The sequence below is a fragment of the Myodes glareolus genome, chromosome 4 (assembly GCF_982192425.1).
Source record: "Myodes glareolus chromosome 4, mMyoGla1.1, whole genome shotgun sequence".
Classification (NCBI taxonomy): Eukaryota; Metazoa; Chordata; class Mammalia; order Rodentia; family Cricetidae; genus Myodes; species Myodes glareolus.
Window position 1 is genome coordinate 103,182,078 of NC_142029.1, and position 14,326 is coordinate 103,196,403.

General features: G+C 43.7%; 1 protein-coding gene across 3 annotated transcripts in view; it reads right to left on the reverse strand.

Annotated features, from left to right (window-relative positions):
* Positions 1-10,031: 10,031 nt before the first annotated feature.
* The window catches only part of Bbs9 (Bardet-Biedl syndrome 9), a 405,148-nt gene continuing 400,853 nt past the window's right edge, over positions 10,032-14,326 (reverse strand). For all 3 annotated transcript variants that reach the window (XM_048446631.3, XM_048446632.3, XM_048446634.3), the window contains 2 exons: positions 10,605-10,712; positions 10,032-10,457 (listed from right to left, as the gene is read on the reverse strand). In XM_048446631.3, the coding sequence (XP_048302588.3) occupies positions 10,426-10,457; positions 10,605-10,712 (140 nt within the window). In that variant the 3' untranslated portion in view covers positions 10,032-10,425. The remainder of the gene's footprint in view (positions 10,458-10,604; positions 10,713-14,326) is intronic.

A 14,326-nucleotide genomic window follows, 5' to 3' on the forward strand; every position in this document is an offset into this window, starting at 1 on the left:
GAGAGAGAAAACCTGGCTGAACCCAGTGGCTCCAGTGTTCATCACCTGAGAACTACCTCCGGTTTTCAGAAGTCAGTGGCTAGAGGGACTAAGAAACGAAAACAAAACACCAGGACCCTGGGGGAGGGGGGAGGAGGATGTGCCTCCAGGACTGGCCAGTCTCTGATGTAGTTTCAGGAAAACAAGCTGAGCTTGCTCCCACAGGACTGGGCAGGTTTGGTCATGCCTGAGGACCAAGGCGGGATTGCATCAGGCTAGTTACTAGAGCACTGAAGCAGCCCCCCCCCCCCCCCGGGAAAGCCAGTCTTCCCAAAGGAGAGCCTACACCTGGGCTGCAGGCGTGAAGGGTGTGTGCGATTTGTGAATGCAGTGCAGTATCTGTTATTTAGTGGTTCTCCCATAGAGAAAACAGGTCACACAGAAGGGGTAAACCCAAGAGGCATTTCACATAAAGCCACTAGATAAGAAAGCAGAAGAAAAAAAAAAAAAAAAACCTCTCATGGTAACTATGGTAACTATTACTGAGCACATCTCCACCAAGAGCGTGATCAAGTCTACGGCGGCACTGAGACCAGCAGCCGGGACAGGACCTTAGACTGGGAGAGCAGAAGGCCTTCAGACATCGTAAGCTCAATATCAGAGGCAGAAATCAATAGCAAAAGAGATGAATAGATTTGACTACCAAATATCAGAAAGCTTGCATAAAAAAGAAAAGTCAAGCGGAGAACTGAGCCCAGGTCTAGGTCAGGCAAGATCAGCTAAACAGTGATGGCATCCCTACAGAAAGTGACATGCTGTTTGCCAAAGGATAGACATTTAAAATGGGCACCCGTACCAGAAAACAAGTTGCAGAGTCCTGTATTAGAAAGTTCGATTTTAAAACGTACCTGTTGTATTTTTAATAATAAATTTACATATAGGTGTGTATTTGGGCTTTTGAAATCCAATTAGACGAAAACACTAGCTCTTCTTCACATGGATGGTGGGATAGTTACAGAATTCGTCTATAAAATCTTCATACTGTCATTTGTAAAACAAAGGCAATAATAGCTACATATACACACATACTTGTATGTTGTTATAAGGAAGGAGCTGACTCTGTACAAAAAGCTAAACACAAATACTGCCTAAAGCACAGAGTAACATAAGTATTTTCTATTCTGTTGAGGTTTTTTTTGATGGATTGAGCAATAATAAGGCTATCTGGCTGATTCAAAACCTGGATCAACTAGCAGTTCCGTGAACTACTACTCCAGGACAGGCATGCACAAGCACACAGAAAGAATGGGAAGGCGCTGCTGCTGTCAGAACACTGTAGTTCAGCAGTCACGGGGATCTTTATCCCTAACACAGGACTAGGAAGCACTGCAGGCATCTCAGCTTCACTGTTTGATAGAGGAAAGGTTCTCTGTGCCTTTAAATCAGGAGGCAGAAATCAGGGGGACAATAGACCTACAGCTTAAATCTAGGAAGTCCTGCTTCAAAAAGCAATTGATCCTTTTAAGACATGAATCAAATTATTTGATCCTTTTTAGAAATTACATTTTAAATTTAATAATGTTGAAAGATTGGAAATAATGTGTTTTCACTTATCATAGTAAAATGTAAAGAGTAAGAAATCGGTTTCTTTTTCTGTACTTTTTACCTTAAAGAATTTTAACTAAATTGGGTGTGATGATGTACACCTTTAATCCCAGCATGTGGGAAGCAGAGGCAGGGGGATCTCTGTAAATTCAAGGTCAGTTTAGTCTACCTAGTGAATTCCAGGCCAGCCTGGGCTACATAATGAGACCCTGTCTCAAACAAGCAAGCAAACAAAAAAAATTTAAATAATACTTATAAAAATTATATACCTATATGATGTAACACTAACTTTATGGATATTTCCACGTATATAATATCTAATAGATATTTACATATATGATTATACAGAGAGTTCTATATTAATGTGATTAATACAAAAATAAAATTATCGAGTTAAATTTATGAGTCAGTGTTCTGCCACCACAGCATCATATCTGAGGTGGATAAGAGGCACCAGCAGTCTGTATTCAGGCACTGCATCTGGGCGGGAGTGTGGCAGAAGAAGCCATTCACAGGATGGCTGGCAGTCAAAGAGGGGACAATGGGGCTTTGGCAGTGGTTCTCAACCTTCCTAACGCTGTGACTCTTTAATACGGTTCCTCATGTTGGGACCCCCAGCTATAAAGTTGTTTTTGTTGCGATTTCATAACTATAATTTTGCTACTGTTCTGAATCTTAATGTAAATATTGGTGGGTTTTGATGGTCTTAGATGACCCCTGTGAAAGGGTCATTCAAAGCCCTCCTCCCCCACTCCGGGGTCTCAACCCATAGGTTGAGAACTATTGGCTAAGGGATCAGGTTTCTTTCAAGGGCCTGGACTGAATGGCCAGCTTCTTCTGTCTAGGCAGGCTCTACTTCTTCAAGGCTCCAACACCTTCCAATAAATAGTATCACAGGACTTGGACACACAAATGGGCCTTGGGGGGGTGCATTTAAGATCCAAGCTGTAACATCTAAGAATTGTGTTAATAGGCTTAAGATATTGATTTCCACAAAACATTTAATTCTTTATTATAACTTTTAAAATGTACTTCTCAATGTAAAAAAATTCTCAGTATAACACGTGATTACCACAAAAAGTTGCCTTTAACAAGAGTTGAGAAGCTTTTTTAAAATTTTCCTGGTAGAAGCTTCTGAAATATACGTATATACAGATATAAAGAGTTTAAATGGAGTCACCCTATAACGGGAGGACAACAACCCAAGTAGACACCACATGTTGGCAAATGAAAACCCCAGTATTTGGAATGTATTACTGCTTTCCAAGCTGTTGGCCACTAGGATCCCATAAATCCCTTCCCCGACAAATTATGACTATTTGCAGCAACCTTGGTTACTGTTCAGAGTATGATGTTAAGACCCCACTACTGAAGATATATGCCTGAGAACATGGACAAAGCAGTCTGGTACTCACCTGTAAGCTTTATCCCTATCCGCGGGCTTTCAGAGTGCTGTAGGGGCTATGCACACTACTGGAGGGGAAAACTAATCATCAACCCCACCCAGCTCTGAACCCCATGATCTCCAATAACCACTGGCCTGAAAAGGTATGTCCACCAGTGCAATCGTGGCACAAAGGTCCACTCCATGAGACAGAATGCCTGGCAGTGTCAATGGGGCCAAGAACCTGTGGTTAGCTGGGCAGTAGTGGCACACGCCTTTAATCCCAGGACTAGGGAGTCAGAGGCCAGCCTGGTCTACCAGAACTGGCGCCAAAGCTACACATTGAAACCCTGTCTCAAAAAACCAAACCCAAACCAAATCAAACCAAAACAAAAAGCATTGAAACCCTGTCTCGAAACCTCCCTTCCCCTAAAAGAACAAAAAACAAAACAAAACAAAAACAACTTGTGGTTAGAGTTGTCAAAGGCCCTAGGGGAAAACCTACCCCTACTGTTCTCCTAAGTGGACATAGCGTTAAAATGATTCTCTGGGACTTCCTGACACTAGCAGATCAGTACGGCTCTCAGTCCTCATCATAGCAGCTTCCTCTTGCAAGAGAGGGCAATCCATGTGGAGACATGTAACTGATAAGTGTGCAGAGAAGGCTGGGTAAGGCCCGGCCTCAAGTGCAGCATCTGCATCACAACACTCTCCCTAAGGCTTGGGGATCTGTGCAGAAAAGAGGTGCAAAGAATTTTAGAGCCAGAGGTGATGGATGATTTAAAGAAACAGGGTTTCCAAATCACAACAGTAGCTGCACATATGAACTCACAGTGCTTGTGACAGCATCCACAAACCTACGACAGCTCACGCCATCCGGAACTCCCAACACAGTCAGGGAGATAGGCACAACATCTCACCACTGGCTGGGGAGCTGTGGTCATCTGCTAGTTTCTGGGAGAGGAAAAGTCCATATTCTTTAATAATTTGATCCCTGATAGACCAACCAAACTCCAGGGCAGACTCCATACCCAAAAGCACTTGGGCAACACAAATAAGACTCACTGGTTCTTAATGTTGTTCTTAGACGAGAAGGGAATTGTGTGAGGTAGGGAGGTAAGAGTGAACCTGAGGAGAGGCTGGGAGAGGGAGGAGACGCCACAGGATTCTGTTTGGTCCGGCTTGCGAACGGAAGGAACAGGAATATCTTAGCACCCCATCTACCGCTTCTTCAGTCCAGGAACCAGCATGCGCCAAACCTCTCCTAGAATTGGACCAGAAACTTCCTCTACCACTGTGTAACAGTGTTTGTCTGTGGGATTTCTGAGGTCACTCCCTGAGGGAGACAAAGAACTGAATTGAACATCCAGGAATGACAGAAGATAGAGCATCAGGGAGCAGGAAAATGACAATTTTAGCCCTTTTAGATGGGAGGGACCTTGGGTTAGGAGTCTGCTAAGTGTACTGTAGCTTGGCTGTTTCACAGGGCTCCTGGACCCTCCCCTTTTCCTTGCTGGTCCTGTTTGGACACTCACCATCATGCCTTCCTGCTGCTTCTCCTTCCAGCAGCCTCTGGGAACAGGAAGTTGTCATCGCAGGAAGCCGCTTTCTACTCATGTCTCTCTAACCCTTGTCCAAATGGACAGGACTTCCCGCTGTGGCTGCAAGGAAAGCTGTCACTACTGCCACTGAGGTGCTTCTCCCTAGGTACCCTGGGAGGACAAATCCCTGCCAGGAAACCTACAAAATCGGCAGCAGTGAGATCTCACAGAAGTGCTCCTCCCCCCGCATTTGATGCTGGGACCACCATCAGCACCCCACAGTGGGAAAGATAAACCCGTGGGAGCTAAACACGAGTCTAAACATGGTTTTGGACCAAGCACGGCCACCAGCTGCTCACAACCCTGTGGGAATGCAGGGAGAGAAGTTAGGCAGAATTTGCCTCAGCCATCCACAGCATACAGGACAACAGAGTCAAGAAAGGACAAACATGAGGGTAGCAGGGAGCCCACAAAAGGACAGAACTGATGAAAGTCAACATGGAGTACAATCCAGGATAGTGACATTTTATTATGTTTTATAAATAAAGCTTGCCTGAAGACCAGAAGGTAAAACTGAGCCAGGCATGGTGTTACACACCTTTAATCCTAGGATTTGGGAGACAAAGGAAGATGGATCTCTGAGTTCAAGGCCACTCTGGTCTACACAAGATCAATGCAGAAACAGACCCAGGTGGTGGTGGTTCACACCTTTAATCCCTGCACGAGAGAGGACTATAAGGCAGGACGAGACAGGGACTCGTTCTCTTTCAGTCTGAGGATTTCCTAGAGGTAAGAGCTCTCTAGTGGTTCGACTGGTTTGCTTTTCTGATCTTCAGGTTGAACCCCAGTATCTGTCTCAGGGTTTTTATTATTCATGCTACAGTCCAGACCGTAACCAAGGAGACAACACAGCAGGCCAACCAAGGGGAGGTGAGCAGTATTCAGGATGATGCTCACTTTCTCTTAGGTTCACACCCAGCTCTCCTATGCCGCCACATTGATTCTCTATCTGCCAGTGATTCCATCATCTTATGTCTCCACACAACTCTGCTCCCAAGCCTTAGAGGTGTCTCAGGTACAAAGAACTGAAATGTGGCCAACACTATTCTCTCTCTCCCAGCTCTCTCCCCCTCCATCTTTCCTCATCCTCTTTCCCTGTACCAATTTCGGTCACTGTTCCATCTCCCAAAGCCCAGTGGTAGAGCTGGGTTCTATTTTATTAAAGTCTACTGTTAACAAAACCTCCCACTTATCCACCCTATCTTCTTCACTTTGCTCAATTATTCCCACTCCTATGTATGCCCCACTTCCCGACTTCCCATCTAATGGCTAACACTCATTGCCAGTATCACCGCGATTGCTGACCTCACCTTTCCACTACACTTACGCTAACACATTAACATGCACAGCACCAGTGGAGCCCTCCGACCCCCTAAACTTACTGGTATTTAACAAGGGCCTGTCTTGCAGCCACCTGCTACTCTATTATCAAAATGGTTTACCAGCCAGAGAGTAGCTGCTGTTGCAGACAGTGCTCAACCCGTGCAGCAGACTAAAGATCGAGCCCGGCGCTTGGATCACCACTTAAACGGACAGAAATGCTACCACACCTGGAATACATTCTAGTTTCTCCTGAGCACTGAAAATACAGTCACTGAAAGAAAAAAAATTATCCAAACTAAAACACAAAGGCAACAGCAAATCTCACCTAGCTACCCAGATGGGCAGATCCTAGTACAAAATCACAAGTAGCATGAAAACCGAGACAAGTTATTTCCTCCAAAAATGATCAACTCTATAATGAATGATCCTGATCAAAATGATGGAATCAAATTCTAGATATATAATTTAAAATAATTATTACAACTATGGTAAAAGTCAACTCAAGAAGGCACCAATATTTTTCCAGAAGACTACAGACACCTGAATAAAAGGAAGTCAGTCCATGATATGAAAATAGGATTTAATAAAAGAATAGAAATACTGAAGAAAATTCAAACCAACAGGATGAGGGAAATGAAAAAATCTGAGTTAAGCATTGCAATGGAAAGTCTTATCAATAGAATGGATAAAATGGAAGAGAAAATATCAGGGTATGAAAATGAAATATAGGAATTAGAACAGCTAGTCAAGGACAATGATATTTTCATTAAATGTATGAAGAGAACATGCAAGAACTCTGGGACTCCATGAAAAGACAAAGCTATGTATCCTAGGCATAACAGTAGGAGAAATATTTCATGTAGAAGACATAGAAAACAACTTTAAAAAAATCATAGAAGACAATTTCCCAAGTATAAGAAAGCCCAGACACAAGAGGCACACAACATCAAAACAGACAGGACCAAAATAAAACTCACATCATATTATATGCAAACCATTAAATGTAGAGAACAAAGAAAATATATAGAATGTCGTAAAAAGAGAAGGACCAAGTCACATACTGAGCCAGACCCATGCCGAGCCGTGGTGGCCCACACCTTTAATCCCAGCACTCGGGAGGCAGAGGCAGGCGGATCTCTGTGAGTTTGATGCCAGCCTGGCCTACAAGAGCTAGTTCCAGGACAGGCTCCAAAGCTACAGAGAAACCCTGTCTCAAAAAAACAAAAAACAAAACAAAACAAAAAACAAAGCCAGACCCATTATAATAACTGTTGACTTTTCAATCCATGTCACAAAAGCAAGAAAGACTTGGACTCATATCTTTCCAACTCTTAAAGAGCACACATACTAACCCTGCCTAATGTTCCTCGCAAAACTATCTGTCATAATTGAAGATGGAAGAAAAACTTCCCACGACAAAAACAGGATAAGAGAATGCATGACTCCCAAGCCAGCCCTACAGGCTAGCAGTGGCTGGGTGAGTCGGAAGAGAAAGACAAACATTCTCGAAGGACTGCAGCGGGAGAACTAAGATGCTATGACACATTAACCAGAAGAAGACCAAGACATTCCCAAATACTACAAACCAAATGAATGATAGACAGCAATACTTATCTTTCAATAAGAACTTCAAATATCATTGGTCTTAATCTCCCTACCAAAAAATACAGAATATCAGAGTGGATTAGAAAACCAAACCTTGCCTATCACTGCCTCCAAGAACATCTTCCTCCCCAAGGCCAAGACTAAACACTATTCTGGAGGGAAAGGACAGAAGAATGTATTCCAAGCACATGGAAATAAGAGGGCTATTTAATACTGATTAGGTGATCACTCCATTTTAATACATATGTGCCAAAGGCTCATCCAAGTTTGTAAAAGACACTGCTAGATTTAAAATCACATATTAACTCCAACAGAGTCATAGTGGGTGACCTCAATGCACAATTCTCACCATGAGACAGATCACCTGTACAAAAAAGTACTTGAAAATAAATTGGAATTAAATAAAATAAACCTTACAGACAGCTATAGAACATTTTACCCAAACATCAGAGGCACACAATGTTCTCAGGATCTCAAGTTACCTTCTCTAGGAAAGATCACATATCAGGAAACATAGCAAGTCTCAGAAAAAAAGGAAAAATTCAAGAGCCACTGGTATTCCATCCAACCATAATGGAATAAAGCTATAAATCAACTGGGAAAAGAAACGATACAAACTCATGGACATTAAACAACACACTATCGAGGGGTGAATGGGTCACTGCAGAAATCAAGAAGGAAGTTTTTATAAAAAAACAAATAAACCTGAAATTAAGTGATAATGAAGACATAACATGTCCAGATCTATGGGATAAAAAAAAAAGTCCCAAGAAAGAAGTTGATAGTTCTCAGTGTCTCTACTTAAAAATCCAGAGAAATCTTAAATAAGCAACCTGACAAGGACGCGAAGACAAAGGAAAACAAGAATAAACTGATCCCAAAGCAGGAGATAGAGAGGAACAGTGCGTGTCAGGGCAGAAACCAATGAAACGGAAACAGGGAGCAAAATCAATATCATCAGTCCTACCCAGCTGCACGCTGGGAGCTGCGGTAATGAAAGGTTCGCCATGCATTCTTTGTGTGATAATGGCACAGATACTCGGGGAAACAATCATGTCTGACTGGATGGAAGGCCCTCTCCTTAGGAGGGAATGCATTCCAGGTCCTGGAAATCTGGCCAAGAACGCATGGGTCTTGTTAGGGTATCTACTGCTGTGAAGAGACACCACAACCACAGCGACTGTTATAAAGGAGAACATTTAATTGGGTGGCTTACAACTCACAGGTTCAGTCCATTATCATCATGGTGGGATATGATGGTGCTGGGGAAGGAGCTGGGAATTCTGCGGCTTCGAGCCTCAGGCAATAGGAAATGAGCTGAACTAGAGATCTCAAGCTCCACCCCCACAGAGATACACTTCCTCCAATAAGACAGCACCTACTTCAACAAGGCCACACCTCCTAATAGTGTCACTCCCTGTGAGCTTATGGGGGCTAATTACATTCAAACCACCACACCATGGATGGGAGCTCACAGACCCCAGGACTGAACATACTGAGTTATAACCTCAACTGATAGAGAGTTCAAGAACAGCCTGGAGCTACACAGTGAGTTCCAGACTTACAAAGTGAAAAATGCTGTCTCATGAATCCAGATCCAAAACAAAACCCAGTCCTCCCCACTTCCACAAATGCCAGAACAGGAAGTAGGTACTGGGAAGTAGGAGATGGATGAAGGAAAAGAAAGATGAGTCGTGGCAAATGAACGGAGAAAGTCAAGACGGAGACTGCGCTGAAGAATGCTAATTAGAAACACACACATAGGGGTTGAAGGGACGGACTGTGAGTTTAAAGCCAGCTTGGTTTATGTGGTGAGATATTATCAGAAAAGACAGGAGAGAGTGCTGTGACACACACCAGACTATGAACGACATCTTTGTTCCAGTACCTATGCTAGATGAAGCCACAAGCTAGAAGCTACCCCCTCTTGTGTGCGATACAATTAAGGCTGTTACATTTTCTGTTCTGTCTCCTACAAAAGGATACTGTAAATAACAAAGAAGGCATCTTTTGCATTTGTGATGTTTCACATATTGAGAAAAAAAAAACTATAAGCCACTTCCCTCTGAGATTTGATTGAGAGGTATCCTGAAACTAACATGGGCATGTTTAACTAATCTGAATCCTACTCTTAGGCAAAACCCAAAGTAAGTAAAAGTCTTGTAATTTATAATTCCACATATATATATATATAATTATATATATAATTCTATTATATTATAATAATATAATTCTATTTTAATAATAATAAGGTGTGGCTCCCTATAGTCCATGGATTTGTGGAAGGCATCACTCAGAGGGTGATTAAAAGTGGATGTTAGTGTACCAGCTTCCTTAAAGTGCTTTCAGGACCACTAGGAAGTCACCCTATCCACGCTAGCTCAATAGAGCAAATGCAGTGACAGCTCCGAACACTTCTTCTACCTATTAAATAGGCACACCCAAGTCTTACTAGGGAGTATCAAACTTTTCAGTCTCTCTAAAATAATACAGAGAAATCATACGCATAACCTTTGTTATAAATTATGTCCAAGTTATTGTTTGACAATTAGATGCTTTATTAAACTTGATACATTTACTACATAAGAATTCTGTGAAAAAAATGGGCTATCAAATTATTTTCCATCTGGATCCCTGCATTTTAAAGCCTGTTTCCAAACTCTGCCATCTTGCTAGACCCTCTGTCTATAAGCACTCATGACTAAAGGCAGCAACAGTTTTCCTGGGAAGAAGAGACAAATCTTGTCTTTCGGATGACCGGTCTGTGATAGTCCAAGCCCTCCTAGCACACACAAAAGCTCCGACCCCATCTCCACGCAGTCACCTCCAGGGGTGAGCTTGGCACAGCACCAGGGTAGGAGCACAGTGTCCATACAGGGTCAGCCTCAGAAAGGGCGTCTTCCTTCCGTCAAGTTAGCTTGACTCCGACTATTCCAAAACTCCCTGGAGGGCTGCAACTTCTGGGAAGAAGAAACAAAGAGGGGTAGGATTGAATACCGACAGAAATGGAAACACTGCCCAGTCACCTGCACCAAGATGAAGACGTTAGAAAACAAGTCGTTTTTCAAAACACTCCAATATGTCAGAAGCGGATCAGAGAGTCTCACCAGGCACAGGGGTCTCTTCGATGAGGTGCTTGTGGTTGGTAAACAGCTCTGCAGACTCCTCTAGAGATCTTTCGTCTACGTCTGACTCTGGGATTGGAGTGCAGCCACCTATGTGAAAAGCGTAAACAGTATTGTAAGCAATTGCTGAAGAAACCTGCCTTCCCACAGTGACCACACTGTCAAGCACACTACACACAACAATGAGAGACATGACAGAGATCGTCAAGAGAGAACCAAAAACACTATCTTAAATCTTGTTGTATTCAAAGTCCTGGGAATGCACGGTCATGTGACTGGAGCTTGGCAGCAGTGACAGCAGCATCATCCTTTGAATTTCCTTGTCTGGTCAGAAAAGGCAAGCCTATATCAAATACAATACCTGCAGCATAACAACCCCTCTGCAGAAGATACAGACCATCGGAAATGCTGAGATGCCCAGAATACACACGGGAGAGAAAGAGCATGCCCTCCTGTGCAGAGGAAGGCTATTGGTGCTCTATGACGATGGGGAAGGGGATTCTCTAGACTTGATTTTTCTCCCTGAATCCTGCACCTTATAGAACAAACAACCCCCACTTCAGAATGTGACAGAAAAGTCAGGGAACCGCTCTGTGGAACATTCCAACCCAAAAGAGATTCAAGGATGAACTGTTTTTCAGAGCCTGGGTATATACCACTTCACTGTAACCATCAAAATCTTGTTTGGGAACCTCAAATCCATGTGTGAGCTTCCTGACGCTGTCAGCAACGTGGTCTATTTTGCAATTGCTTCCTGGAAGTGAGTTAGCACACTGTATATTGTACAGATTTTTTTCCAAAGCCTTTCTTCTTCTTAATGAAGTGTGATTTCTTTTTCCTGAGTCCTCTCACACACTGAGTCCAAAGCCTTGATACTTAAGTTTGGTTTTATGTGTGAGAAGTTTTATGACGCGCATGACATTTCGAGAGAAGACAGTGTGAACAGTTTACCTTCGCATCACTTTAGAAGAGGGGGCAGAGGCAAAGTCCTGCTCTGAAGCGAAGGGCACCTTGCCACCCATGCCCCTACATCTTCACTGAGAAATAAATCGGTGAGGGAAACTGGAGAGAAAGGCTTCCAAGTTCATAAATGAGAGGCTCCCTGGGAGCATGGGGATTATTCATCGGTGGGTGGGGCTAAACTGCTAAACTGGCCCAGCTCTGTCTGCAAATAGTAAGACCCTACCTGTAAGGAGAACCAGGCTCAGTTCTAGTCTCTTTCCACAGTGAAATCATGACAACAGCTATTGTTATTGTGTATTTTCTGGGCACTTAAAGCTCCCTATATATTATCTCAGTTAATCCCGGTACTCCACTGCCATGAGTAGAGGTTATTCTGATTTTCAGGATAGGAAAATGGAGGTCTCATGAGATTCAGCAAATCACCAAGGTCACACGGGTCTGCGGGACTCGGACATTTGAAGAAATCTATGGAACAGCCTCTGTGTTTCCCTGTTCACCCCCTCTAACTGAGGTGGAGAAAGACGAGGCAGGTGGTAATGGTGAGCAGGCCTTGGAAGCACTACCCAGACCAATGACAGGGAAGAGCTGACCGAAGGGGTATGGTTACTCTCTGTTGAAGAAACACTGTCCCACAGAGAGAGGCAAAAGGTCCTGTTTCCACTGAAGGCTCACAAATCATTGACTATTCTATCCCTGGGATAGATAAGGTAGGAAGAGAAAGGGACCAGGAATGATATACAGCCATGAAGCTACCTTCACATACAAGTAAACTCTAGGAGTGTGGCAGAGCCATCCCCTCCAGAAGACAGGAAACGATGCAGTATCTACGGTGTGCAGAGGAGGAGCAAGTTCCCATGGATGAATTACTGTCCACCTGGCTTCTGGCTGGCTTACTATGAGGCAAGATTACACAAGAGGACTTAAAAAGTATCCTAGCTCTTTGTCACATGGGCACAAAAGGGAAAGTCAATGGCTACAGAAAAACAACAACCAACACAATTTCTTCTGTATCCAGGGCTCTATCCCCTGGGGCTGTAATGGGCAGTGACTTATGTATATCTCCCCTTGATCCCTCAGAACTTCCATTTCCTGACTAGATACATGGTAGGGGCTGACCAGTCACAAGCTCTACAATACAGGTCATTTGTACCTCCATGTAGCCGGATGGCTTATCCAAGTGTTGAGTCCAGCCTTCTTTCCTTGGGTCCCATTTTATTAAAAACTAACTGAAACTGGTAATTATAAATACCAAGTCTTCAAGATGGAATTTTGAAGTCAGATTGGTCACTCATCTGTTAGAATAAGGGGCTCCATGGTTGGCTGCTAAAAGGCATGGTGCTCACCTTGGTGTGCAACCGCTCATCCTTGGCTAATGGAGAAGAACATGCAGAGGTCAAGAGAGAGATTCAGCTGCTGGGGCATGGAAACACCTTTTGTGATAAGAATTCCAGTATGGGGTGGCTGGTTCTGGTGACCATATAACTTGCTATAGGAAAAGGGTAGTCTCACCTTTTCCTAGTGAGAAAAGCTAGTGGGCCAAAGAAGGTAAACAGCTAGTCAGAGGCCCTCCCGGTGTCACCGCTCTGAGTGAGACCATCTTAGCGGCACCAGAAGGAACACCTGGGAGCCGGTTAAAAACTCAACTCAGGATCCCAGACCAACCCATACCAAATTTAAACTCAAATCTGCTAAAGATAGATGATTATATTTGGTGAGAATTTTGCTAGGAGATGATGTATACATTTGTTAAGATATTAAAAGTAAGCAATAAAAAGAGAGAAATAAAACATAAAACTTCCAAACTAACAGAGCCTCTGAAGCTCATCCATGGAAGGGAAGCCCAGGTCCCATGGACGCCAGATGAAGTACCCTTGGCTCAGAGCCCATCCCATAAAAGGCGAAAGGGAAGAAACCCACAGCTGGATGGAATCACGCAAACACAAACAGCCCGTGTGATAGGAGCCAACAAACTGGCAGATTCAGCAGGAACTGGGGATTCCTGACCTGAAACCAGGCAAGGGGCTGAAGGAGGATGGGAGCGTGACAGTCCAGGGCACTGGGCACTGGGCACTGGGCACTCTGCTGGGCCTCTGCAACATGCTAACTCACTCCAGCATCCAACACCCCTGCTGAAAAGGGCTCCTGCCCTCACTTTACCAGTGTGCCTATAGCAGGAGGAATCCGGTTGTTCCTCTTCCATCATCTCTTCCCCCAAATTGCCCAGGGCCACTTGCTACTTTCTTGACTCAAAGAAATCTGGAATGGAGCTGAACCAGAAGGAGTTTAGAAATGAAGATACATCAACTTACGATGGTGTGAAACCAATGAATATTTGGTAGAAACTGGATATAGATTTTAAAAATTACAAACCTAAGCCAAGAGGTGATGGTGCATGCCTTTAATCCCAGAACTTGGGAGGCAGAGACGGAGGCGGGGGGTCTCTGTGAGTTCAAGGCTAGCCTGGTCTACAGAGTGAGTTCCAGGGCAGCCAAAGATACACAGAGAAACCCGTCTTGAAAAACAAACAAACAAAAAATACCAAAAAAAAAAATTCAAACCAAACCAAACCAAACCTATGTACTATGTGTGTGTGGTGGGTGCAGTGTGTTGTCAGGACGTGTAGCATGTGAAAGTTAGGCCACAAATCACACAAGTTGGTCCTCTCCTCTCCCAAGGATTGAATCTATGTTGCCAGGCTTGGCAACAACTGCCTTCACTTGCAGAGCCATCTTTCCAGCCCG